Here is a 27,148-nt window from a genome sequence, read left to right on the forward strand (position 1 = left end):
TTAATGCATAATCACCACGATTGATATGCTAACAACTGGCAATTATTATAGTCGAGAAAGTACGGTCTAAAATAAACTAATTTAATTCCAAATAATATATACTCCCTCCTCTTCTTAATAAAACAAGACTGGTATATCGTTATCTACAGACAGGCCTGTATAATCATTTTAAGTAAAACAATATAGTACATCTGTACGTTTTGATTAAGTATGCTACACGCTTCGGCTCAAATAGTATCACAGCCCTAAGTCAGAAAAAATTGGTAAAGCATACATATATAAAATACATTTAGCTCTGGAATAATCACATCAAATTATTTATGGGATATGATAACTCAAAATAAACATGCGCACCTAAATCATTCTAACTTGTCTCAAAAGGTAATTTGCAGGGCCATAAAAAGCTCATCACGCTTTTTTCAGATTTCGAATAAATGTTTCTAGGATATTTTTTTGTTAATTTCATTACAACATTTACGTCTTAGACTATTTGAGCGGAATTGCGATTAATCTATTCATATATCATAGAACAGTAGTCAGAATAATAAACATTATAATCTGTAGATTTTCAAAACTTGCGAGACTTGATTTTTTTTAACTCGATTAATATTTGTAATATTTTGTATAATATCGCAGCTTTTGTTGGCGACCAGTGAGGAAAGAGTTATACAGAATTAACTGTTGTATAATATTTTCAAGCTAGTGTAATTATTTCTCACGTGTTTTATGTCTTACATGTCATTCCGCGTAGGCGATAGTTTTGATCTAAAATGAAAGCGGGTCTTTCTTAAATATTAGTTACCTTGTTTCAATTGTTTGTGGCTATCGTTAGTATTTCATTCTGTTTTCATCGTAGCTATTTTATCGTACAGACAGTTAAATTATTTATTTTGATGAAATGCTTCTTTACATAATGCACGATTTTTTAATACTTGATAACTTTGAGAAATTATTTAGTTTGTATAATTTTCCTTTGTACGGACAGGACTGAAACCATCAACATTACAGTCTATAGTTCCCCATCCATCATGGCACTTGATAATTTAGGCCAGATAATAAAATCAGAAGCTGTAACGAAGATGACAGAATAAATTACTCTTTGTTAGGTACAGCTAATGTAACAAGTTTTGTATTTGTTTTCTTTCTTAACAGTAAATACTTTATAAAAACATAGCCCAGACTTTGAAATGAAAGTCATTAATTGAAAATCAACTGTTGTATACTAGTTTCAAGCATCGATATAGTTTGTAACGAATTCTGTGTTAAAATGTGTTTAACATGTTAAGCCAAGTAGGAGAACTTATCTAAAATGAAAGCTGGCCTTTCTTAACTATTTTACTAAGTAAATCCATTGTTACCGCAAGACGGTGTCCTCGAGTGCACGTCAAACAGTATCTTGTGGTAACACCATTATGGTTCAAAATCATAAGGCAAGTTGTACAGGAATAAGGTTTATAGAAGATTGATATATTATCTGTGTGAATTAATGGAAAGTTACTGGAAATGTGAAGGATAAGAATTGGTAGTGGTGTTGGTGGTGCGAATCACCTTCCTAGTCTGCCACTGCAACGGTGATTGTATGTGTTTGCACTGCTTCTGAACACATTTTACTTCGGACGATTTAAATGTACACTACCATAATCCCGAAATAGATGTTTAGTATCGCATTTGATTATGTACAAACCTCAATGTCTAGGCAATGATAAACGAAATCATAATTAATGATGGTCATGTTTTGTGTACTATTCTACATTGGAGTTGTACTTCCATGTGCCAATTTCATTATGTTTATATATAAGCTAAGTATATGTAATACCTTTAATATTAAGTTACGTTATGTTTGCTGGTCTTTTTGAAACGTTAGCCAAATTATTTTCTAATATTTCTTAAGTAGTTGTATGTGGTCTAATTGTTATGTAGGATATTATTTCTAAAAGAAAATTCGTTTTTCAATATGCGATACTTAAACTCAAAGGGTTAATTTCTCAACATTGATTTTAATCAAAGTTACATTTTTTTGATAAATAAAGTAACTACGGGGTTATTATCATCGCCAGTAAATTAATTTAAATAGTTCTTAATGTTTTAATATAAGTTTAGATGTATGACTCTATATTACTGCAAAATATGCAAAACTATTGAACCGACGATTATAAAAAAATTGTATCTGAAGCAACGCTAATGAAATGTGACATGAAACTTTTTGTCTGTTAATTGATTGATTTTTCATATTTTGCTTCAGATTAAGTTTTCTTAAAAATGTAAATAGTTAAATTTATGTAATTATGTCAGTATGACGTATTAGTCGCATTTGGAAATTACCTAATTTAGTTAGCACTGAAATAAAATTAAAGTATTCCCAAATGTTCACTATGAATAGTCATTATAATGTAATATTTGTAATCTACTGTATTTAACAACTTTTCTCAGTGGATGCTACAATAAACGAATAATTAACTATTGGGGAGCAAAACTAACTGTATACTAAGACAATGTCTGATATTAGGTAAAATGTGAATACGTCGTCATTGCTAAAAGAATCATTGAATTTATAAAATGCTTTTAGATTTGTTCCTCAATTAAAATGACCATTAAAACATTATTTTTATTTGGTACTGCCCTTGTTCCTTAATTTTGGTACAGCTAGTTAGCCATAAGCACTAACTAGCCATTTTTTTCAAGTGTTTACAATTATAAACGTCGCCTTTTTTAAAGAGTACAAATACATTCTGAAAGAGATGAGTTTATTCAGGACTAAAGTTAATACATTTTGTGGCTTTTCTGCAACTTTTTCTGCTTTAGTCCACAAATAATTTAATCAATAGTTGGAAGACACGTTTAAGTTAAATTGATATTTATTTCGAATTTGAACGCATTAAGCAATTAAATATTCCGATGTATTCTCATGTAATTAAAATAATAAGATGGTTTGCAACTTCTGGTAAAGTTCGGAGTTAAAATATGATGATTAGATTTGTCACAAATTCAAAAATTATCCAAGTACTTTGCTATTGTACGGGTTAAGGTTTTGAAAATGCCGCTTATTTGCTATCTTGAAAGTATTTATATTTAAATTAAATGAAGGAAGTAAATTATTTCAATTAGATAAAAGTTATTGATATAGCTAGAAAAATAAAGAAATCTAAAATAGACAATTTTAAAACGAGTTCATTGGTTGAGGTATCACAGCACCGATGGACCGGCCCTGCTTGCTTAAGAATACATGCCTATGACCTTTGCCCTGAATTTCTCTTCGGCCTGCCAACCGATATCTTCCTACGCCAGGCCATACCACCACTTTAATATACCCAGGTGGCTTATCATAAGAGCTATTAAATGCATTTTTGTTTTGTTCAAACACACGAGGCTTGTATACATTGTAATGCGCAGAACCAGGGTCTTCTGGTCTTCTCGGGCACATTGACAAGTCCACAAGTGCCGTTCGGCCCCTGCAAGGTGTTCTTCTGCTTGTCTTATTCATTTTACCGAAATGAGATGTCTTGTACTTCTCCAGACTGCCTTTCAGTGCTATAGGCCAGGTGGCAGCGCTGCATTTCATAGATGTATTAAAGTGATTCTTTGTACTGTCGTCTCGTTTCCCAGTAAATAGATCGTATGGGCCGCGTAGTGACACTACCTTTTTGGACTTTTGTTCAATTGAGTCTTTGTCAAGGTAACAGTATCGGTTTGGGGCGAGTGACCACTTTGGTGATCTATCCATAAATCGGCAAAAGTCTTCTCTTTCAAAAGTAGGCCGAGTGGAGTGTGGGCCATACGGTGCCTTGTAAGGTACGGCTTTGTAGTAGGTTCCTGGACCCGGTACATTATTTCGCGAGGGTATCGTTCGAGATATTCTACTAAATCCAACATTCATGCAAGCTGGTTCATATTTGGGTAGTTCTGTAACCGTATGCCAAGCAGGACCTAGTAAAGATCGCCGCCACTGTCTTTGTTCTAAAACTCTTTGGTTTCTATAGCCCAAGTTCTTCGCCCATTCCTCTAATTCATTTTTGTACCTCCAAGGATCTTTGTCGATTTTTTTGTAATGAGTCGCTTCACATATGTTTTGTATCAGATTTGGTGAATAGAGGCAGGGATCGCACCCATCAGGTCTTGTGACATAAAGCCCGCTGGGGTCTAGATTAGGATGAACGGTTATTTTACCAAACCGTTTAGCGCTCGAGTTGAATCCGACTGGGTTGCTTTTAGGCGCCACCATTTTCAGGAGCAAGTTAATGAACAGTTAAAAAAACATGGCTTATGTGAAAAAGCAGAAATCTCTATTATAGGTATTATATTATTGTATAGACAAAGTTTGACTTGACATTTTCTGTCATTTTCGTTTTTTGGTCTAGCCATAAATATCTTTTGACGCCTACTTTGATATTAATGTTTCAGTGACTTAAAACAAAGCCAAGAACCAATTTAATATTTTTCTAATTTTTGGAATAGATATTTTGGACACGTTGCCATGAAATACAGTGATAGGTAATATAAAAAGGAACGAAAGAGGCTGAATCGCGCAGCTCGTGACACCACTGTGAATGAGCCTCTACACAGAGCAGATGGAAAGGAATAATGAACGGCGTGAGTCGTCCGAAATTTTTATTATCAATCTTTTAATTATTAAAGTTAAACTTTTTCGTGAGGTGGTTTCAACCCATGCGGTCGGTGTATAAGGATTACAACGCATGCAGCGATACAAATGACGTTGCTTGAAGATTTAGGCCGAGTCAGCAGTGCCACAGTCATCCCTTATCCCGAGGGAGTGGGTGACCATGAAACTCTGACGCATCCCCAAAAGAAGCATTATCATTTATTTTATTCTGTATTCTATAAATGTTTTTATCACTCAAAATACAAGCTTCGCTTATTGCGAGACTAGATAGCGTTGTTTGTTAAAAAAATTGTCACCGTGTATAAGCTTAGATATTTTAAATTCTTCAATTTTGCCATCTGGCCAAGCCCTGATCTAAAATTAAAAGGAGGCTCGAGAATTTTAAATAGTCTCAGATGTGTAGGTACAATGTACGTAGATACAAGACTTTTGGACCAGGAATTACGATACAATTTGATTGCAGCAATATTTTTTTATTGCACTAGTGGATTGACAGATGGCTACATTCCGCAAATCATAACTAAACGTTTTTATGTTACCTATAGATATAAAGTTCATTTTCGTTATTATATTTATACGAATGTACCTAATGTTTATTTGATGTCATAGTAAGTAAGTAGTATATAATATTAGGTTAAGTTAAATATTTTATACACCACACATGGTAGAATACATATAAGGACGTCTTATAATATTGTAAACCACCAACATTGTACCTTATTCTAACAAATATTATTCTCCTTCTTTCTTTTCCTTTAAAACGTTTCAGGTATCTGTGAAAATAATGCCGAAATGAATCACAGGGAATAACTCATGCGCATCGTCCGGAGAGAGAGCTTGGCGAGCGGTTGCCGCCTACTGTGAACCCTCATATTAGTAAGAGAAGCGTCGGAACCAGAGCGCGAGTCAACTGCTGATAAGCCGTCGCGGCGCAGGCGGCTTGCGCGTCGAAGACAAAACGACCTGCGACCAGCTTAAGGTCGCGGCCAGCGAGTGGCATGGATGCCAAGCGTCCGTTCTACGAGGAATGAGGGGTTGGTTTTTTAAATCAACTCTTCGAGAAGAAGTCCAACACAACAAAGGCCGGCCAGAGACGCGCTGAGCACGCGCGGGGGATCCCGTGGCGCTGGCTCAGGCAATTGAAGGGGCCCGCGATGCTTTTAGTAGGTGTGAGTCCGACATATCTCCACGCCATGCCCTCGGCGTAGGTTGAAGTCATAAGCGTTTCATCATCATCATCAGCCCATATTCGTCGACTGCTGGACACAGTCCCAATTGCACGCCATCGAGATCTATCTTCGGCTGCTCGCTTAGCGTTTCACCACGAAAAAAAAAAGAAAAGAGTGTTACTCTCATGGGCAATTATATTTTGCCTTTTCTCGAGTAACTCTCCTGAATTCATATCTTCTACATGTACCTATAGATATAAAAATTGTAAATACAGAAATTTAAAACTTAAAATTACTTTAAAAAAATGTTCTAAATACACACATGAAAAGAAAAATATCGACAACAACGAAAAAATAGAATTTAAAATGTTACAAAAAGAAAGAAATAATTATATATATTCGTTAACTTTAAAAGAAAGGGTTTAATGCATAGAAAAAGGCCTGAGTAACTTAATTAATTGAAATATTGTAATTTTCATACATTTGAGCGTTTTCTATAAACGTTAACGATTGTAGAAAAATCTCTTGTCCATAGGGGCAGTACTCCCACAGTGACCCAATGACCTAAACTTATTAAAGTTCACTGGACCTAATTTGCGTGACGTCACATCGGTCAGACTCCTCCCAGTCTGGTTATGAAGTCTACCCTCCGACCTTGACCTCGTACTGACCCCCTATCTCGTATCATACCGGTCACTCACATTCAGATGAACAAGGAAGGAAGGCATGATTCGAAACTAAAATATAGAATTGTTTTTTTTTATGTTGTTTCCTAAGCAATGTCCACGTGCACCTGTTGATTATTAACACACACTAACAGAAACTAAAAAGAATACCCACACAAGAATTGTTACTACCAAAGTTATATTATTTAGGTAGTAGACGTCATAGTACGCTGTCACTTTCACTGTTTTTTAAGACGTTGTCCACAATGTTTGTTATGATCTGTTTCTCAGTAGCTGAGGGTAAGTGTTCGTATTTAACTACACCCATTGAGGTGACTGGTGATATTGGTTTTGGAAGGCGGCGTCACCGTACGCCAGTGCAATTTACGTTATACAATTATCTTATACGGGGAAACAGATGTGAGTACAATATTTTTATCATTTTTTTATTTCTGAATTTTATTAATTAAAATTGAACTTAATATATATTTTAATAAACTAACGCGAATATTGGCGACAGAAACGATTGATAAAGGCTTCGCGAGTATTAATATGGTGCTATATGTTTTATTTATGTCTAAAAGAATATTAAGTGCAAGTGTTTTTAGTGTCAGTGTTTGTTATTCTATTTATAACGACTTTCAATAACATTATTATAGTCTATTCAAGGAAACGTAACATGATAAGTGTTTCTTTCTTTATATCTATCAAAACTTCTACCTGTTGCCTGTTCGAAAAAAATATTTTGGATCTAAAATCACAAAAAAGTCCTGGAATAAACACTGATGATGTTAATACTCGGTGATTGCATAATAAACATGAGATGTTTACTACTTTAAATGACAGAACATGTCACAATCAACAATCCGTCATTGCATTATTAATAATGGGGGGTACTTTTAAATTTTAAATACAAGGCAGGACGACTAAACTCTGCGAACCGGTTGTCAACAACAAGCGCTTACGATAAATTCATGATTCATCACGTGCCGCCGGCCGCACTGACTCCCGCGCACTAGTTTAGTAGCGTTTGTTGCAGCAAAGTTATATGGTAAAAGCACCCAAGGGAAAATCTAAAACTGCAGATTTTAAGATTCTGATATAGGAACATCCTACATTTATTATGTTGATGAAACTGTTATGATTGACGATATAAATAAATCCATTAAGGACGTCAACAAATGTGGAACTGAATAAAAAATATTTTTTGACAATCACATCTGGGCAAACGGTGTGTGATATAACAGTTTTATCAACTTGCAAACTAAACCAAGAAGTTTAATTCAAACGCGGAATAAGATACAAAGCACAATGGAAAGATGTGTGCAAATTATTAGTTTTAATTGTGATAAGTCGTGATTTTCATCATGCGGTGGCGACGTCGGCTTCTGATCAAGGTCTTCGCTCCCCGATCAGGACCGTGCCCGTGCCGGACACCATGCGTACCTTAAATAGATGTCAACAGGCTATGTGGAGCCTCAAGGTTAATGCCAGAAGGGACAGCGGGATAGTCTGCTTTACCAGTACATAAAGGGTAAAGGAAGGAACATGGATGGATTTGAGTCAGTAAAAGACAGAAACTCCCTTTCGCTCAACCGGCTCAACGCAAAGTGGGAGGAGTCATCTGGTGATTTCCCAACCGAGGAAAATAAGAACGCCGACTGTAATAAATGCGCGAGAGTAATTTATTTTACATCTAATAGTTCCAGTATAGGAGTCAAACGTATTGGGAGAGGTAATGAAAGATGATTTTTCGTCAAACACGCTGCGAGGGAGCCCATACTATCATCCTGAGAATTGTGTGATAAATAAGGGGGTCTACTGGATACGTCGTGATATTATTATATAATTCTTATAGTTGTAAAAGTATACTAACACTAAGCGCTTTTTGCTAACTCCCTATGGAAAATGTATTCTTATAAAATTACATATTAATACTTAATATAGTAATATTCACCATTCAGTTTCGTTTTATTTACTAATCCAAAGTTTAATAGCTATTTTTTTCAAAATCGAGCCAGCCGTTCAAGCGTGATGACACATAAAAAACTTGCTTAAATTAAGTATTTTGCCTTCTAAATTCTAATGTAATTAGTTTATTGAAAATTAGCAAACAACGAATTAACACCAATATGTTATGTTATTAATTACATTATATTGCAATATATATAAATAAAATTTAAACTAAGTTATTTATTGTACCTGTAAACTGCATATTTTCCAAAGGCTCCCAGCGCACGTTGAAATCTTTATGAGGCGGCGCCGTGTAACGTAAATATCCTTTACAAAACGAAGTCATATTTTTTGTAATTTAATATTAATTTAGCATTTTAATGGTAATGTTAATATAATACCTATATTTAATTTTAATTATCATTAATATTTTTTACATTTTCATTTAGCAAAATATATTGGTTTAGCTAATTTTGGTTATATTTCGAATGTTAAAGTATCTTATTATTAATCCTGAGAAATACTTATAAGTGTTAACTAAACTTCATGTCTAAAATCTACGCTTCATACTTAAAAGGTTAAACTTATCAAAATACAGTAAATGAACTTGAGAATAACGTAAAATTTCATGACTTTATTTATAAATGTACACATACACGAAAATAACAAACACGAAACCGAATAAAAACGTAATAAAATACTGCGAACGACGCTTAATTAAAATATACGTGTTCACAGAAAAAAGCTGATAGCAAGAACCACAATACCACGAAACGAAGGCATAAATATAAAATCAGTTGTCAACGTAAAAGAAAACCAAAGAAACCGAGAAACGCTCCATAATTTCTCATCGAGACACGTATGTACTCAAAGGTTCACACCTCCTTACGACCACGTTCGATTAATTACGGCATTCCTTCACCAGTTATTCCAATATTTCCTTTGCATTTCTTTAAATATGCTCAATTCGCGAATCTCAACTTTATCAGTAAAAGTATAAAGTTCGTTTCTCCTTGGTCGAAGAAAGTAGGGCGAACAGCTGATTACAAATCGTATTAAGATGGGAAGGTCACTGGGACGTTTACCATAGGAGGTTAAGGTGCTTTGGTAAATAAAAGGAAGAATTTATTACTGGTTGTTTATTTTATTTCTAGTATTAAGAATTTCTTGTCAAGGAAAATCTACCTTATACATTTAAAAGAAAGGATATTTTTTGCGTAATATTTTTATTTTTTGGTTTTAAATTTATATTTTATGAAGCCGAATTAATAAAGATTCACTTTTTGCATTTAAAACCAAAGAAAAACAGAAAATTCGAACTAACGACCTTCAGCCGATCAGCAGTTTGAGCGGGAAATGCGTAGATGTCTTTTGTATGGGACATGGAAAATTAACAAACTTTCAATATACTTGAAAAATACCTTTAAATATAAAACTAAACAGGAAAAAAGTTAGAAAACTAATTATATATTCATTATAACCTAGTCAGACCCTAATTTGTTAACAACTTTATTTATAAAAGTTTTCATTACCTGCTTTAAATAACCGATTTTTGATAGTTATTTTTTACATTTAAAACTTTTTGAAAAGATTTTAAAATAAACAACATTATTTTTATTTTGAAAAACATGAGTAAAGCGCGCACGTGGCTAACCTACATTCATCAAAGTTTTCCGGCGCGGCGCCGTGAACTTCAAACGTAAACAAGCTGCGTTTAGAAATTTATAAAAACTTTAACACATAGAATTGTAGATTATTCCATGCATTTCATACTTTATGAAACGTCAAAGCAATAAATATAGTTGTAAAGTTGTTGTTGACGCTAGAGTGCGGGTGTCTGCGCAGCGCAGCCTTGCCCACTAGCGACGCAGCGAGTGAGGCGCGCGGCGTTTGACGCGGCGCTCGGCCCCGCGTACACGATCCGTCATCGGCTGTGGGACAGAGGCTCCTCTAAATTAGGGAAAAGTGTTATGAAGGGGAGCACGAGTCGGCAGTTCTCTGCATTAGTAAATACCGCGCCTTAGGCAGCGTACATCGACAATCGATCGGGGGGAGGGATATAGTCGCGCGTGCGTCCCGCGGTCGCCCGCCCGCGTGTCGCTTCTCAACCGTCGCCGCTGTCGCACGTTTGCGACCTGTGGAACGCGCCGAGTCGGACTTGTTGCCAACCCCACCTGTTAACTCATGGGGGCACCCTGAAACTCAGGTAAGTTTTATCAAACACTTCTATTCAGTCCAGCTAGCGGCGAAATATTTTTTAAAAAATTCCCAAAAGTTTCGAAAATTTTGCTCCTGCAAACAAAAGTTTCAAAAGTCGCGCGCTTTCGCAACTGACGTAACAAACTTTGCGTATTATTTTTCCGCGTTTCTAACCAGTGGAGTATTTATTTAACAATTTTAAATAATCAAATAAATATTTAGGAAGTTTTTAGTGTTGTCAAAAAAGTTTTAAAGTGTTTGTGTGTCCTTGTACTTGACTTTGAAGTGACTTAAAAACTTTGAAAGTGTCGGGAAAAGTTTAAAAGTGATTTAATTTAAAAAATATCGTTTCAAAATTGTTGTTTATTATAAATTCTTTTAAAATAAAAATGTTTGAGTAATTAACAACTTCCAAAAAGTTTAAAAAGTCACGACGTAGGTAAGTTTACTTTACTATTCGGGTAAAGAAGTATTGTTTATTTTTATTGGCACATAAGTTTAATGCGAATGATTAAGCGAATTTTATTTTAATGTTATATTTGGTGAAATTTAATTAATAATTACGTTATAATTTTATTCAATTGTCAGTGTGAGTAACTTTGTTCCAAATTATTATTAAATGAGTTTAATTAAAAAAATATTAAAGAGTTTTGCTTTTTTGAAGTTATATATCCTTGTTTTATTTATAATTTTAAAAAAGAATGGAAGTTTAACGAAAGTTATCTGTGCTTCTTAGAGTTGTTACAAACATTTCGCTCGCGCTTTTCATACTGGTATTTTATTTATTTTGAATTTGATAAATTGAACCAGCAGGTCTTCTTATCTTTGACATTATTTGTATTATTTATTTTTCTAATAGGTATCTTTCTAATATCTGAACTTTTAAACTAACTTAGTCATGTTTAGTTATTATTTTATGCTAAGTTAAACACATCCAGAGTGATTCATACATATTTTCTCTTATTTAATTAAATTTTATATAGAATTTTTCTAAAACTCTTTTTATCGTTATAAAGCCACGTCCCTGGTGTCGGTAATATGCTTATTATTAATAGCATTTAACTTCAAATTCTCGGTGTTAAGTTGTAGCAACGAAACGGTTTTAATTGCCCCTCAATTGGTGCTTAATTATTACCCAAGAGCATACGTTTTCACACGTCTTTTGATCACAATTTTCATACAAATTAACGGGCTTTGTTTTTTCATAATGATTCTAAGAAAAGTAATGTATTTTCATTGTTTAAAAAATAATACATTTAATACACAATTATTTTATTCTCCAAAAAAATAATTTCGATAAATTTTGTTCTCGAAAAAAAAATCCGTATTTTAAAATAATTTAAATGGTAAATTTTAAATGTAGACAGTTTTGTAAAAGCACAAAGGTTGCAGGGATGTTTGTGAACCGCTTTGGTATTCCAAAGTTTTATGTGGAAATGCTCGCGGGGTTTTTCCCTTGTTTTTCGTCAAGCGAGACTTTTGCAATTGTTTTGAAATGTCCAAATGTTCCGCTGCTACTGGTGGACAGGGAATCGAGCTTACATCATTTATTATCTGAACAAATGAGTTTCTAACACGCGGCGTGTAATTTATTTATTACGAAATGAACAATATTATTGACATTTTTAGACTTTTGATATATAATCGTTTGTATATTTTAATGAAAAATTTACTTATAACTTAAGACTTACTTAAAAAATCTCTCAAACAGATAAAATTCAATCTGTTTGTATTTAACTTAAGAAAGATAAGTCACAGACAATTTAGTAACTGTACTAAACTAGACAGATTGCGTGATCCTCCATGGTGTCACAGATACTCACACAGATACCTTTGTATTTGGTTGAGAGCTACGTTGTGTTCATTTACTGAACCCATTCATCCTTTATATCATCTAAGTGTCTGTCTACCTTGTATTGTGAGGGATTTCAGTAGCAATTGAGTACAGACAATGATATACAAATGGATGAGCGATGCGCTTTCGCAGTTTAGATAGTGCTAGATATAGTAGTTGTTGCATTTATAGATAAATAATATAGTAAATTAGGTTTGAATTTATAGAAAACTAATATGAGATTTATAGGCTAATTATAAATGTAAAATTACCGTCGGACTGTCTGTTGGTAAATATTCTTGATTAGTTTTATGAAAATAGGATGAGGTTAGATTCAATAAGGTTTATAGGTGTACGCACGTTAACTGGTATCTTTCTAGTCGAAGCCATGTAGGAAAGGTAGAACATTGAAGTTCCTTTATCATCGTTAGACGTTCTAAAGTTCCTTTGTACAGTCAATTACCAATGAATTGGAGAGCAAGGTAGTTTAGGCTTACTAATAAATTGCTCAATAATCCTTTTAACAAAGCTGACTAAACAGTTTGTGGTAGATTGGTTTGGCAATATCGCGTTTAGTTCCATTGAGACGCTGCAACTGTCTCGGCGAACACGGCCTCGGTTAGACCAATCAAATATTCAATTCAGCTTAGATGAAATTCCTAAGTCCGATACTAAATTGGATGAACTAAACAGCTTAGGTTAGTCGTGTATAAGTCTTGAGACGATAGTGGGCGGCGTTGTTTTCAGGTGGCTAGAGCAATACAAACTCTTAGAAGTTTATGTATGAGGGTTACTAGTCGATAAAGTCAGATGTCGAAGAATGTGTTTATGTGTTTACGAAAAGCGTCCTGAAGATTTTGTCACATTCATTTCGGCTTGCAGTAACTTAACTACCACAGTTTGATAAATAATTGTCAAATAAAATATTGTCCCTTTTGTATCGACACAAATTGTTTCACAAAGCCGCAACCATTACTTACAATTGGCGCGGTACCAGGCGGTGCGAATAAAAAATAAAAGTATGGAATAGTTATTTGCGTTTCGAGTACTAACAGGATCATTTTATTCTATTCAAACCGAGCTTTAATGAATTTATAGCGAAAACGTTCCAGTGATTTAAGTAACCGCGAGAATTTTTCATTTGTTTTATTTCGTTTCCAGGTACCTAAATGTTAAATGGGAGGTTGGCTATTGGAGGTTGTAAAATGAAATATAGAATCGGTATATTGGTAGGTATATACCTACAGCTGTACATAGACCTCCCTGCAGAGGAAGTGGGTGGGATTATTCAGTAGTCACGCCTCATTGCAAACTTCCATTCATATTTTAATAGTTTCAACGGAGTTTCGAACGTTAAAGTTGGTTTTTGCATAGTTTTCTCCAATTATGTTCTTAGGTAACATTTAGCGAGTTTCTTGGAGGTGGATTAGGTAAAGGTTAAGTTTTAGTTGTACGAGGTATTATGAATGTTGATCCACGCTTGCCGCGGTGGGACCGGAGATGTGTTTACCGTTTGTAAACACACCGGGTATAGGGAAGCCTGTAGTGCCATTGTTCCTGACTGTCTAACTTTGATCCTTGATGTTAATAAGTCATTATAATACCAACTAACAGTTTTACTACGAGATATTGTTTGATGGGAAATGAGTTAGGAAGTTACTTTATTAATACGGTGAATGACAGATTCAAGAAAGCAAAACAATAAAAAATATAATTGCTAAGCAGAAAAAAATGTTACCAATTGTTAGATTTTGTTTCTTGCTGTGTTTTTAGTGGAGCAGTAGATTCTGGGACAGTTTTGTCAAATAGAGCATAAGACAGGTAACTAAAAATACTAACAGAACTTAAGGCTTTTAGTAAAAACTGAAAAACTTTTTTTTTTCTATTCACATAGGCACTTTTAAACGTTTTTGTAATGACTTTAGTTTTGATCTTTTAAAGCGTACTTTGTATTGCGGTTTGCGAATAAGCACACTATAACAACAATAGCTAAAATACCTAAATAAATTTTGAACTAAAGATATCAATTTTATGTTATTATATTGATATTCAATGAATTATGAAATTTTAATTATGATGGGGTATAAAAAGTATTTATACAGTCTCTCGGTTAATAGTTTGATCTATTTATGTTTGCGGGACAAAAGAAAAACTACGATTCCCTTATTATGCATTAAATACAAGACAACACGAGGGATACAAAAAATAATTTTCCTCGTTCCTATTGTTGCTTCCCTTCGATCTTCTGCGATCTCACCATCATACATTGACCTGGTTAGAGAGACCGTCTTAGAAGTGCCTATACTTTATCAAACGAAAAAAAATACGTTATCTTTTCTTCCATACTCTGTTTTTCTATTGTTGGTGTATTTAAACTATTAAATAAATAACAAGTTACGTTGTCATTTAGTCAATCAAAAAACTATGTTGCATAATGACTCCTTCATGTCAACTTCGAAACCTCCTTAACGTTTATTAAGTGGGTTAAAAACATCGTTCATTAGATCAAATATATATCTCTTCAATAACTCTTCTTTCCCAATCATCTGAAATAATTTAGATGATAAAAAAGAGAATGAAAACTGGAAAGTATATTAAGGAAGTCGAATATAAAATAATATATACCGGTACACTGACCTGCCTCCACATAAAATATTTATTAGACAGACAGTCTCGAAACATAATCTCATTAGGAAACCTTTTAGTAGTATAGTAGTCCTTATTTCACGGAAAATAAGGCTCATTTTCATTATGTGAAAAGTTTGATAGAGTTACATAGTTTTCTGGTCAAGAAGTGTTTTGGAAACAGTTGAATGATAGGCAGTGATCTTCGCAGATGTGTGTGTATGTCCATGTGCTAATAAGAAAATAACACAAAATTTAAAACAAGATTATGGTCTCATAAATAAAAATGGTGCCACTAGCAGTCATATAAAGATCGTAACTTATCCCATATGACAAAATTGGTTAAGATTAGGAAAACAAATGTATTTTTTTTGGGAAATCGTACATACAAAAAGTTCTTAATATATTGTGTTAGATCCTAATTGCAAACAACTACAAATCATTAGTACATCCTACCATATGTTATAATAGCAATTTTTAAGACCACGTGTGTGATCGAAACGAAACGTAATTATTATCATAAAGTGTTTATTAACCGTCCTAATAACTAGGTTTTATTGACACAAAATGTATCAAGTTAAAATATTAATTCAAATAAAAGGCCTAAGTTGAAAATTAAATCTCTTAATGCATAAATCCTGGTTCTGTGTAAAGTATAAAGTTTTTACTGAAGGCCGCGGGCTCAGCGATGAAACTATTTTAATCCGGATGCAACTCGCTAAGATGCAAATAAAGTATTTTACTAAAACATTAAACAAGTTTCCGTTGAACATTGTTAACTAACTTAACAGAACTGCATTTGTTCCGAAGCCTAAAGTTTTTCTTTAAGCCTTTCTTGTATTGTTTTCCCCGTGTATTTAAATACGGCATAATTGTTATGGAAAAATGCTTGTTAAGAATGAGCTCTGTCTCGGCCCTGATGACATGTTTGAAAAACGTGTTCTTTGTACCTACATATGTATATCCGTGATACTTGTGCTATAGTTACCTTTTACCTTTTTTCGTGCATTGCAAATCAATTTTGTAACACATTGGGCTAAAACTTAAGGTTTACTTGGCATTTCATATTATAGTAACGAAACCAATGTGTTTTTCGTCCATTGGGTTTTAACTTCGATAGTAGCCTAAAATAGAGAGTCAAAGGACCAGAATCTTGTTAGTCGAATCTAAACTCATTTCAAATTACCTTAAAAAAGGTTCCAAAATAAAAATCTATAAAACACGTTACAGATAAAGTATTTCTAAAATGAATTTGTGAAAATGTTTGAAGTCCAAATGGCCTCGTTCCTCTTAACCTCGGGAAAACCGCAGGAAAATTATCCGCGCGGTCGAGTTCACGGGCGGAAGCTAGTATATATTAAATGAGAGCAAGAATTTATATTTTCATGTTCGTTTATAATTCTGTAGCATTTCGAAGTTATATTCTGAAATAGAGGGCGTTGTGACGGGGATTACGTTTAGGAAGAAAATTAAATAGCTTGTGATAAAACCTTGTATAAAAACTGCATAATTACAAACTTATTTCAATTGTAGACGAACTTTCGCAGTTCAAATTCGCATGTTTAATTTCTGTATAGCCTAGACATATATAACAATTGTGTTTTAGTTGACGACAAAATCTAAATCAAACAATAAAAATACTGAGTTTGGCACAGAAAATCAAAACAACAAGGTCAGTGTTACTCGACAGTTACGTTAGGATTATAAAGCTACTAGCTTTTCGGCTTCGCCCGCGTCGAGGTCGGTTATATCGCGTTTCCAAGATAACTCTTCAAAAGTCTGGGATAATAACTATGCCATGTTCTTTCTCAAGGTCAACTCTATCTCTGTACCAAATTTCATTAAAATCAGTTCAGTGGTTTAGACGTGAAAGCGTAACAGACAGACAGAGTTACTTTCGCATTCATAATATAAGTAGGGATTCCTTACACCAACATCTACATCAACTAGGATGTTATTAAGATATGTCACATTTAATTTACTCAAAAGTACTCAGCTGTTAATGTACAAATAATTATTCATCAACACTTAATACTGCTAAATGTTAATCAACCGAAAGATTTAACTTAAAAGCAATATTTAAAATAATATTTTAATGCCGGATGCAATGCACCATTCATTTTTGAATGACAAAATTGAGGGTCGTCCGTCAAACTGTTATCGTCGAGCCCATAAATTAAAATTTCACGCCTCAATGTCCAGTTGAATATAAATTCACGTTCGCGTTTTATCTTCTGTTTTGCATTTTAAAATATTATTTTCGAAGCATTTGTGGACAAGCAACAAGAACTGCCAATTTCAATTTTCTTTTGTTTTTCCATCCGCAAACAATATGGAAACTCGATGCGTTTGAAATTGAACAACTTTTCTAAAAAAATATAGTTAACTGTCAAAAATTACTTTGGGCTGTAACAAAATTCTCCTCAATTGATAAAAAAATGTATTTTTGTATGATGTAAGTAGTTTAAGTGCAGGCAGTAGTACTCTCAGCACAGAAGTTTTTTAAAGACTATGAGACGAGTCCGTCGCTGAGTAGACTTCTCTTAGGTTAGGTACACACGTATTAACCCGAGCGATTCTGAGGCAAAACCTCGATAGAATCTCACATGTACTGGTTTCCTCCTGAAATATTTTCTCTATCGTTTTAGGAAGTCACCATTACTTTTATTACAAACATGAATTCAAAATGACAAGGATGCAAACTGGGATTCTAACCTATGACCTATGATTCCTATGAGTTTCCCAGAAAAATAAACTTTGATCCAGGTACGGCGTTGAATTGACTTCAGTGCCACTGAAAGCCAATCCCAATACCGTTTTACAAAAGATGCAGAAGAAGCTAGAATAATTCAGTGAATTGTAATATAATACAAAATCTTTACTTGAATATTATTACAAACAATAGCAAAGCAAGGAATACCGAGCACGGTCATTAAATTAATTGCAGCATTGCCGAGAAAATACATCATAATATCTTAACTCGAGCAACATTAATACTCTTAGCGCCGAAATGAACTTAGGTAAACCATGTTACGTAGGAAGTAACACGAATTCATAATACGAGAAAATGTTGGTACTAATTATTTATTTAAAGCACAAACGTACTCACTTGAGCTTTCACAACTAAAACGCTGATCCGCTTTTGTGAGACTCATCATAAAATAAACTCGAATCAAGTACAGTATTTATTCCGTTTAAATCCGCTCATGATATTAACCTGGAAAGCGCAACGGTGGCTTGCTAAGCAGAAAACGTTTCTACAATTTTGCGAAATCCCAGTAATTACTTATTTTGCATGTACAGAATGTTGTGTGTGGACGTTGATCGTATAACAATGCTTGTTTGCACCCTTTATAGACAAAAGGGGTGAATTTTGAGCGTGTACCGGACCGTTCACGGCCAAACAGACATATTTTTGGTCTGTATTTGTTCACGGTACCCTTTTATTGAAAAAGAATCGAATTTTCCTCGTATGTTCATTGTAAATAATGTGTACGTTTTTTACAAAGTTTAAATTAATGGATAAAAATAATTTATAGTTAAAGAAAAAACTGATTTTACTATCAAAGAAACCTGAAAAGAAAAGTACTGGGTAGATTTTTTTAACACAGCACATCAATTTAGGAATTGAAAAACCAATACATATATGGTGATTAAATTCGCCATTAAAACACTCACACATCCTTATTCAATTGATTTAAGGATTGAAAAGAAACAAAAATATATAGAAAGCACCGACTCTTACTGCTTAAAATATGTATTGTACTTCTAAAACATCTATCTAATATTACAATCTGCTAGCAGCATACTTTACGAGTATGTCGATATATTGTTACTAAGAGTCCGGTAACAAATGACTCACTACGACATCTTAAAGTGAGACTTGCAGTTGTGGGAAAGAGATGCCTTACTTTGTCATGTATTGCGCATTCACTCTAACATAACTGCAACAGTCCTCCTTAGAGGTTTCAGTAAGACTTGTTGGAGACAACTGTGTCCATAACTTGCCCGTTACGTAACTTCCAGAGTTCTAAGCCGTATCGTTTTAAATACTCAAAGCGCCGAGTGTCCTCCACTATATATTAATTAGACCAAAACTTTGTTGTTCCAATACGCCTAACTAGCAAGACTAGTTAGGTAAGTTGCAAACTCAGGTACAGTTACAGTGGCATTAAAGGAGGTTTCATAATTAAAGGAAAGGCACATGATGACAGAATTTAAGACGTTGTTCTTGTGTATAAGAATATTTTATAGATATCTAGCAATGATCTTTTTAAAGTTAGCTAGAATGAATAAACTTTATAACTAATAAATAACAGGATTTTTTATTAAAAAACAAATACCGTGAAATATATACACTTTATTCTTTCTCAATCGGCTAAAAAACTGCACTTCATAAGAGTTAATATTTTAAAAATTTTACCTCTACAGAGTATTTAATAAACATTCATTGTTTCAAAAACCTATTGCTGGCTGAAAATGACTGAAATTACCAGCGATACATTTTCATCGAGTATTAAACTCTTTTGTTGTGCTTTAATAGTTAATTTTCGTATACACTTCATTGCACTGAATCTTTTGGAAACAAATATCGCATTCTATTACGTTCACGCGAGACCTGGCACTGTATAGATTGTTTATTAAAAGTTCCTTTGAAATCGAGTCTGCACACTGGTTCAAACAAAAGGCACTGGATTTTTAAAGAAGGCTGTCTGTTACCGACACCGTCGACTATAGATCAAAGAGGATTAGATGGAAATGCCTCTTCATATTTTTTGTTTTGAAATTAGTTACAATATTTATTTTTTATTTATTCATTTTTACAGGTAATCATCAGTTAATGCAACAGTTAAAGTAATATTTTACTTAGTCTACTAATGTACTTATACCCATATGCTGTTTGGTAGATAAATTGGTAAAACATTAAAATCTGCTTTGTTCGGTCTATGACATCGATTTTGACTTGAAAAAACAATTTCAAAATAAGTTTGATCTTGAGATTGGTATAAAATGTAGGTCGATTTTGAATTCTGACTTTTAATGATGATAATCATCTCGTAACGTCGATGTGGCCGCCTACTCGTGACGGCACTTCTTGCAGCTTATCCAGGTTTCATACCTGTCAAAGAAATTCTGTCCTCTATGATCAATACCATCAGTGGTAACAGTGGAATTCTTTGCCATGGACCATCTCCTATTTTGAATTTATCTTTGAAGCTTTTAGTGCTACTGTTGCAATTAATAATGCTTTACATAAAACTGTAATGTTGTCGTTATTAACAACAAGACTTAAAGTAATATTACTGCATGTGTAAGAGAGACATCAATCTACTCTGTACAGCATGCTGTCTTGCTCGCACAGCTGCATAGTCTTACCTTAAGAGGCATCAAGCCAAGTCCCGCGCATATTACTGCGCATCTCACGCATAGCTTTACGAAATTGACCCTCTAACTGGTCAACTATTTAGGGTGATTCGGCGGAGAAATCTATAAATTGGGGACAGAAATGGCGCAGTTGCTCACGATCGGAGTACTGCGCTGTGGGTTGTTGGTTCGATCGGGCACGCGACACGCTTGCGTGACACAAATACGTGTACAAGTATCACAGAACAACGTTTCCCGCTTTAATTATTTAATAAAACTAGTGCTCGAATCACGAATGTGGTATCAAAAATACTATGTAGTGTTAATGCAGTTAAGATTTAAATACATATATTATATTTAAGTCCAAAATTATATATATAAAAAGCTGATAAATTAAAAAAAAAGAATAATCCCGATCGCCATTCACCGATTTCCTCAGAATTGAAGGCTATGCCGGCGTAGTACGACGATACGTAAATAGTGCTTATTTATTATTAAACTCCCTATTTCTGTAGTACCGTCGTCATTCAGAACGAACTATTGACAATTACGAGTTCAACAGCTGACTTTGAGAGTTCGTTGACCTTTAACCTGTTGTTCGAGCGTATTATGGAGGGGTCATATGGCTTCTTGACGCTACCTTATAATGTTTCTGACGTTCTAGGCTTTGTTTAACTGTGGGGTGAAATACGTTGTTCGATACAATTTAATATTATACTGCTTTTGTATTTTAGCTTGTCTATTAAAGAAGCTTTACTATTATTAATTATTTTATCGTCAGAATATGAGAGATTCCTGTTTAATTAATAACTCACTTCTAACTTTAATCTAATAATTAGAGGTATCATTCTAATCGTTTATTTCTCTTGAGAAAAAAACTGCAACACACTAACCCTTGCTAAGACAAAAATAACAAAAAATAAACAATAAAAACAAGTGAAAGTTTACGCTTAATACAACGCGGCAACGGTCGGCTGTCAAAATAAATACCGAATAAACTTGGGATCCGTATAGTTAGAGAGTGCTTCATAATTTTTACAAGCCCTCTACGAGTGTTACGTAGTACGCGTAAAAACATGAAGATAATTCCTACCTCGAGTGGGCAACCAGACACACCAACCTGTTGATTAACTTTTATTTATTCAACAACTTTCTATGCGGAATGGAATGCAAATACATAGCTGTTTCCGAACATTTGTGTAGCGAAACCCTGAATGTATTATCACAGTTATCAATAAATAATTGTTTGAATTGTCATCTGAATAGGTTCGTGATATCTTTGTCAAATGAGTTCTTTTCTTTGGTCGTTTATTCCCAAGCAGTAACTGTAATTTATTAGGTAAAAGGTGATTATACGTTCTACTTAAAATACGTTTGTTAAAGTCGACCATTTCCTTTGTAAACGAATAAAATCGATATTTGACGACTAATTGAAAATATTGGCTTTATCAGTAATTAATCCGAAAACAAAAAAAAGTATTAAGTCTCAATCGACTGCCAGAGCCCCGCGTGGTACATCACTTTTTCACCATAAAGTGGACTGCAAGCCACAAGTAGGAGTTACAAACGGCTACAGTGAGCAACCTGTTGGTTAAGATTTATTTATTCAAGGACTTCCTTTACTAAGCACGGATCGATTAAGGCTGAATTGTTCGCTTTTCATCGCGCACGAGCCTCTTGGAATGGAATTCCGACGCTATTCTAGCGCCTTTTGTCCGGGGCTTAAACGAAGCTTTACCAGCGCTTTAGAACCTAATCACTTTCGAAGATTGGTGGTCGCATTGTGACCGAATTTCTGTCCCGGAGCTCAAAGGCAACAGTGGCCTGTTAGACTAAGTGGATGAGTAGCTCACCGTAATGGAAATACAATTTGAATTGTATTCTAACTTCGTTTAACGGAGTGAATTTAAAGTAACACGTATTTATTTATTCGAAAACATTGTCCACCGACATGGTCGAATAAAAACCGTAGTATTTTACACTGTATTCACGTTTACCGACCCGTCGACTAAAAAGTTTTCAACACAAGTACGTCCTCCAAAAAGCTAAAGCAATCCTTTGTTACAATTTTAAAAATGTTTCTACATTTTTCCGCGCCTTATTGAGTTAAAAGCGTAACGCGATATGACAGTGAGTGACATTGTTCAGTCGCAAATAAAATATATTCCTGTCATTCAGACCTAGCTGAAAAATGTTGGAACTCGTCGCCTGTCGTGTTAGCCGTAATATTTGCTGCATTTTCAGAATAACAGTTTATTCAAGTTGTATTTGCAAGGATTGGTTTTCAACCTGCTACCACGAAACAAAGAATTTTTTCTACAATATCGTTGTACTGGGGCCAGTTTTGTGAAACTTTTTATTCATGCTATTCAGTTATAAACCTGTCAAACTTATAATAATAATTCAAGGTAATTATAATAATAGTTCCACGCGCTACCACTTGTGTTCACGTGTCTACATGCGTGCTACGCTTAACATGTCTAACAGCTTGGACGAGACGAGATGACTTTGCAAGACTACGTACGGTGCGAGCCTGTTGAATGGGGCCAGAAACTCACCATTGTCTCACCCACCTTATCACTTTGACATAAATGCGTGTTCGTTCGGACGATTGAATACGATACGACGTCACTGCCTACAAACGATACATTTAGTAGGAGCCTCTAGTGACGTCACAGACATAAGTAACGTTTTACAAGCGACCTGTTGGTAAGCTTTATTTATTCAGAGCAAGACACGTACGGGACTACGTAACGATTGAATTAATGAAACGTAAATTGTGAATGAAAGTACAACTTTGTATGGCTTGAAGTTGTTTTGTTATTTTACAAGACTTTTTATGGAAATCACCAACACATAAATTTGTATTTGTGTATTTGCCATTCAGTCACAATTTCCTCGTGCTAGAATATTCCATGCCTTATTGAATAAAGATATACAGGCAAAACACTGCGACAATCTTTTTTTTTTAAGTCATTGTTTCATACAAAAAATATTTTTGGTCCGATACAGCTACAGTTTAATCCTAGCAAACGTTGCAGCTCAAATAAAACTCAATTTGATGTCGAAACTGAAAATATGAAAAACAAGTCTAAACTATAGGTATTTCTCGAACTTTTCACAATGAAACTGTATTGTTTAAAAAAAAGGGCAAAATACCTTTCAATTGGCTGCAGGCCTTTTTGTTGCATACGTTTCGACACCAGTTACATTTTTAAATATTTTTATATTTGAACCAGCGATAGGAGTAATAAAAATAACTCTCTTGTACACTTTTACTAGGTATACTTTTTATATTTATTTATTTATTTTTATATTAGTTAGTCTCAAAAATCGAAATATTTTAAGATTAATATAGTAATGAAAAAAACAAAGACAAATAACAATTTTATAAAGCGTATGTTATTAAAATCTTACGAAGAAGAATGCACAACGTAGCTAAACAATGTTAATGCCATAATGACATAATCTTTAGCACGAGAGATCCGACTACTGCTTCGCATTCTTTTAATCTCATAATATCATTTTTTCCACAAGAAAATGTTATATTAAAAAGTTTAACATGAGTATCCCACACAAAGACCACATTTACTTTCTTTTCCTCTTGTAAAGGCAGGCAACTAAAGAAAAAAAAAATAAAAAGAAGCATTTTAACGACACTTTTTCAGCTCGAACATTTCTAGCCAGGAATCGAGGTAAAAGTTTTAACTAGGGTTGTTGCAGCACAGAAAAGACAAATATTTTCATTGTGCCGTTCACATTTTTCCTTGGGGGAATAATGAAGTATTGGTAGCCCTTGTTTTTATTTTATATTGTTCTTTTTCTTTCATTGGCTGCCAAGCTTTGGTTGAGTTTTAAACGGATGAGTTGCTTAATTAATTAATGTTCTTTTCAAAATGTGCTGTAATTTTTGCTTCCGAAATAATGTTGGTGTTATAAGCTTCGTGGCTTTTTAATGTTTATTTCTGACTAATTCCTATAGGATATTTTTGCAAGACACAACATTTTCAAACATTTATTTTAGGCTGTCGTAAACAGTTAAACAAGTTCAAATTCTATATGAATTAGAGTTTCGATTTAAATTAACGGAATACACGAACATTCCTCAGTCCAACTTCTTCAAAATCTCAAATTGTTATTTTTCTTCTTCTTACTCATACATTTGCCAATTTTTTTTCTCTTTTCAAGCCTTGGATTTCTCATTACACTACCCCGTGTACATTGTCTTGCGTCTGGCGCGTTCTTATCAACAGCACATGCGCGCTGGGCCACAGTTGCCGCAGCCTTATCACACCGCCGAGAATCTATACGTTGATACTGACCCTGATTGTGTTCAACTAGCTTTGTATCTATAGGATATCGGTGTCTTTGTCATTTAAACGTGGTTGGAAAAGGATGGAGAATTAGAGCTGTTGAATTCAGTTTTCGGGGTGTGAATTAAAGAGAGAATTTCTAGTTTTCGTTATATTAATGAGGGGACTATCATGTTGCACGATTCGTTGTATTTATACGTATACATACATAGATACTGTGTATTTCTGTTCCCGATTTGGAACACAATAGAGATGAGGCTTGTGATGATAACAAAGAAAAATATTTTAGACCGCTAGATAGATTTAATAAAATGAGACTCGTGACTGCATTTGTGCCTTTATCTGAAGAATATAAAATGACATGCTTTAATGTTTGGGAGAGGCTACTAATGGCATAAAAAGTTGCCAAAATTAAATCTCTGCGTAAGTTCCATTCACTTTAATATGATCAATTTATATTTGCGGGTAAAAAGAAAAATAAATTACTATCTGGAAGAAAAATAATATATATTTGTCCCTATTAGTAGTTAATGGATAATTCTGCATTTATTATGTCAGTGTTTAGAAATAAGGTAAATTTATAGTTTGTTCCTAAAAATATTGTTATTAATCGTTTCGTACACGTATTATTTTTTCACGTTTTAAAGATCTTAGCATCAATAAAGTTTTGAAAATTGGAATATTAAAATGTCAAAAATAAAGTACTGAGTCTCATGCTGTCTCCGTAATATCAATGCTTATAGTAGGGAGCAATATTTTATTCTTGAATGCCTAAATCAGCCTTGCAATAAAATAAAAGGTTCTAGGGTTAAAGAAAAACGAACTCTTATAAGATCACTTAATTTTTGTTGTAAAGATCGTTCTTTTTTTCAGGAACGCTGAAAGTTACAGAGAAAATTGATATCAATACGAAATTCTGCGATCGGCAAATATTTGTAGTCGTGAAAAATTTTAAGCTTTAGGTTTCCGAGATCAAAAGATATAGCCGTTTATATTGCAGTTCCTAAACATTTTCAAAGGGAACCAAAACCTATTAGGAGTCTTTGGACAATATCTTTTAGCATAAGTATAGCACTAACATCCGAAAGCCAACAAAGTATTTGTAGGAAAAAAAATATAACAGAAGCCTGACCACTTAAGTCCGACTCTCACTTGACCCTTTCTTCAAGTAACAAGAATACTAGTCGTAATAAACACGAAAGAAACAGGCCGCCGGGTCCCAAAGCACTCTTAAAATAAAAATAAGGTTAATTCAACTTTCAACTCCATGGAGCAATTACCTACTGGCCGAAAATTATTACGATAAGGAAATTATAAGCCTTTCCTTTTCCAAGTTTTCTCAGCATTTTTTTTCATTGTGAAATTAGTCAACTTTTTTGCACTTGCCTTTTTCGTTCAGGTTGTTGCAGTAAGTGTTATTAATTTGTTGTTTATTAGTATATACATTTTCTTTTGAAAGATTAATGCGGAACTAAAGTGTCTTGGTCACCATCAGCCTAGCTTTTTCCCAGCATGTTGGGGTCGGCTTCCAGTGTAACCGGTTGCAGCTGGGTACCAGTGTTTTACAAGGAGCGACTGCGTGTGGTCGACCAACTAGTGCACCATAGCTTACCCATGAGCTCCTTAACTAAACTGCCTTGGTCTAGGAGTGAAATGATTAGTTTGTATTGTAGCTAGATTTATGAAACACTACATTAGGGATGCATTTTAAGCTTATCCAAAAAGGAGGAAGTTCTCTTGTTTACCGGTCTTTTATTATATATACGTACCGATTTCGAAAAAAAACATTACATATTAAAATCAACATACATATACGACAAACAACTAACTGTTACCTAACAAATTTAAGTCAACCTACCAAATGAGTGCGCTTTAATTAATTTTAAATGAAACCCTCGCACGCTCAGACTCATTAGCATTCCAGACAACAGGTAGACTGAAACATTTTCACTATTTGCCTTTAAATCACCCTTACCAAGTATCTATAGTGAATCCAGTAAAAAAATATGCGCAAAAATTGATCTAAAATATAAAAACTTTGTTATTCCACGATGAGTTAATTAAAATATGCGCGGTATATCTGCAGCCGTGCGCCGGCAAACGCAAAACAACCGCTCCGCATCCGCCGCCGATGTGAAAACATAAAAAACATTGTACACTTCCATGTAAATCCGGTATCCCTGACACAGCCGCAGCGTAAAATAATACACGAAACCCGTTTGAATTGGAACAACGTAAACTACAAAAGTTTTAGTGAATTTCCTGCAAAATGCCTCAATCAGCAAAGGTGACAACGTTTAACAAAGTGACGTTACGACCTACAACAATGGCCCTTTCATTTAACTGTTTCGTACTGGTACGTGCAGTGCGAGTGTTTTGTTTTCGAACGATATTTCGCGTGAATTCGT

The 27,148-nt window shown here is 34.1% G+C and overlaps 2 protein-coding genes across 2 annotated transcripts in view; one reads left to right on the forward strand and one right to left on the reverse strand.

Moving 5' to 3' along the window:
* Window positions 1-445: 445 nt before the first annotated feature.
* On the reverse strand, window positions 446-4,360 carry LOC113506294. The gene has a single exon (XM_026889170.1). It carries the CDS (start codon window positions 4,217-4,219, stop codon window positions 3,158-3,160), a length of 1,062 nt encoding a protein of 353 aa, XP_026744971.1. The 5' UTR covers window positions 4,220-4,360; the 3' UTR covers window positions 446-3,157.
* A 5,621-nt stretch (window positions 4,361-9,981) lies between these two features.
* LOC113506485 (zinc finger protein SNAI2-like) overlaps window positions 9,982-27,148 on the forward strand; it is an 89,993-nt gene continuing 72,826 nt past the window's right edge. The window contains exon 1 of the mRNA XM_026889419.1: window positions 9,982-10,611. The gene's annotated coding sequence lies outside the window, so the exon portion shown is untranslated. The remainder of the gene's footprint in view (window positions 10,612-27,148) is intronic.

Source organism: Trichoplusia ni, chromosome 1, assembly GCF_003590095.1.
Source record: "Trichoplusia ni isolate ovarian cell line Hi5 chromosome 1, tn1, whole genome shotgun sequence".
Lineage (NCBI taxonomy): Eukaryota > Metazoa > Arthropoda > Insecta > Lepidoptera > Noctuidae > Trichoplusia > Trichoplusia ni.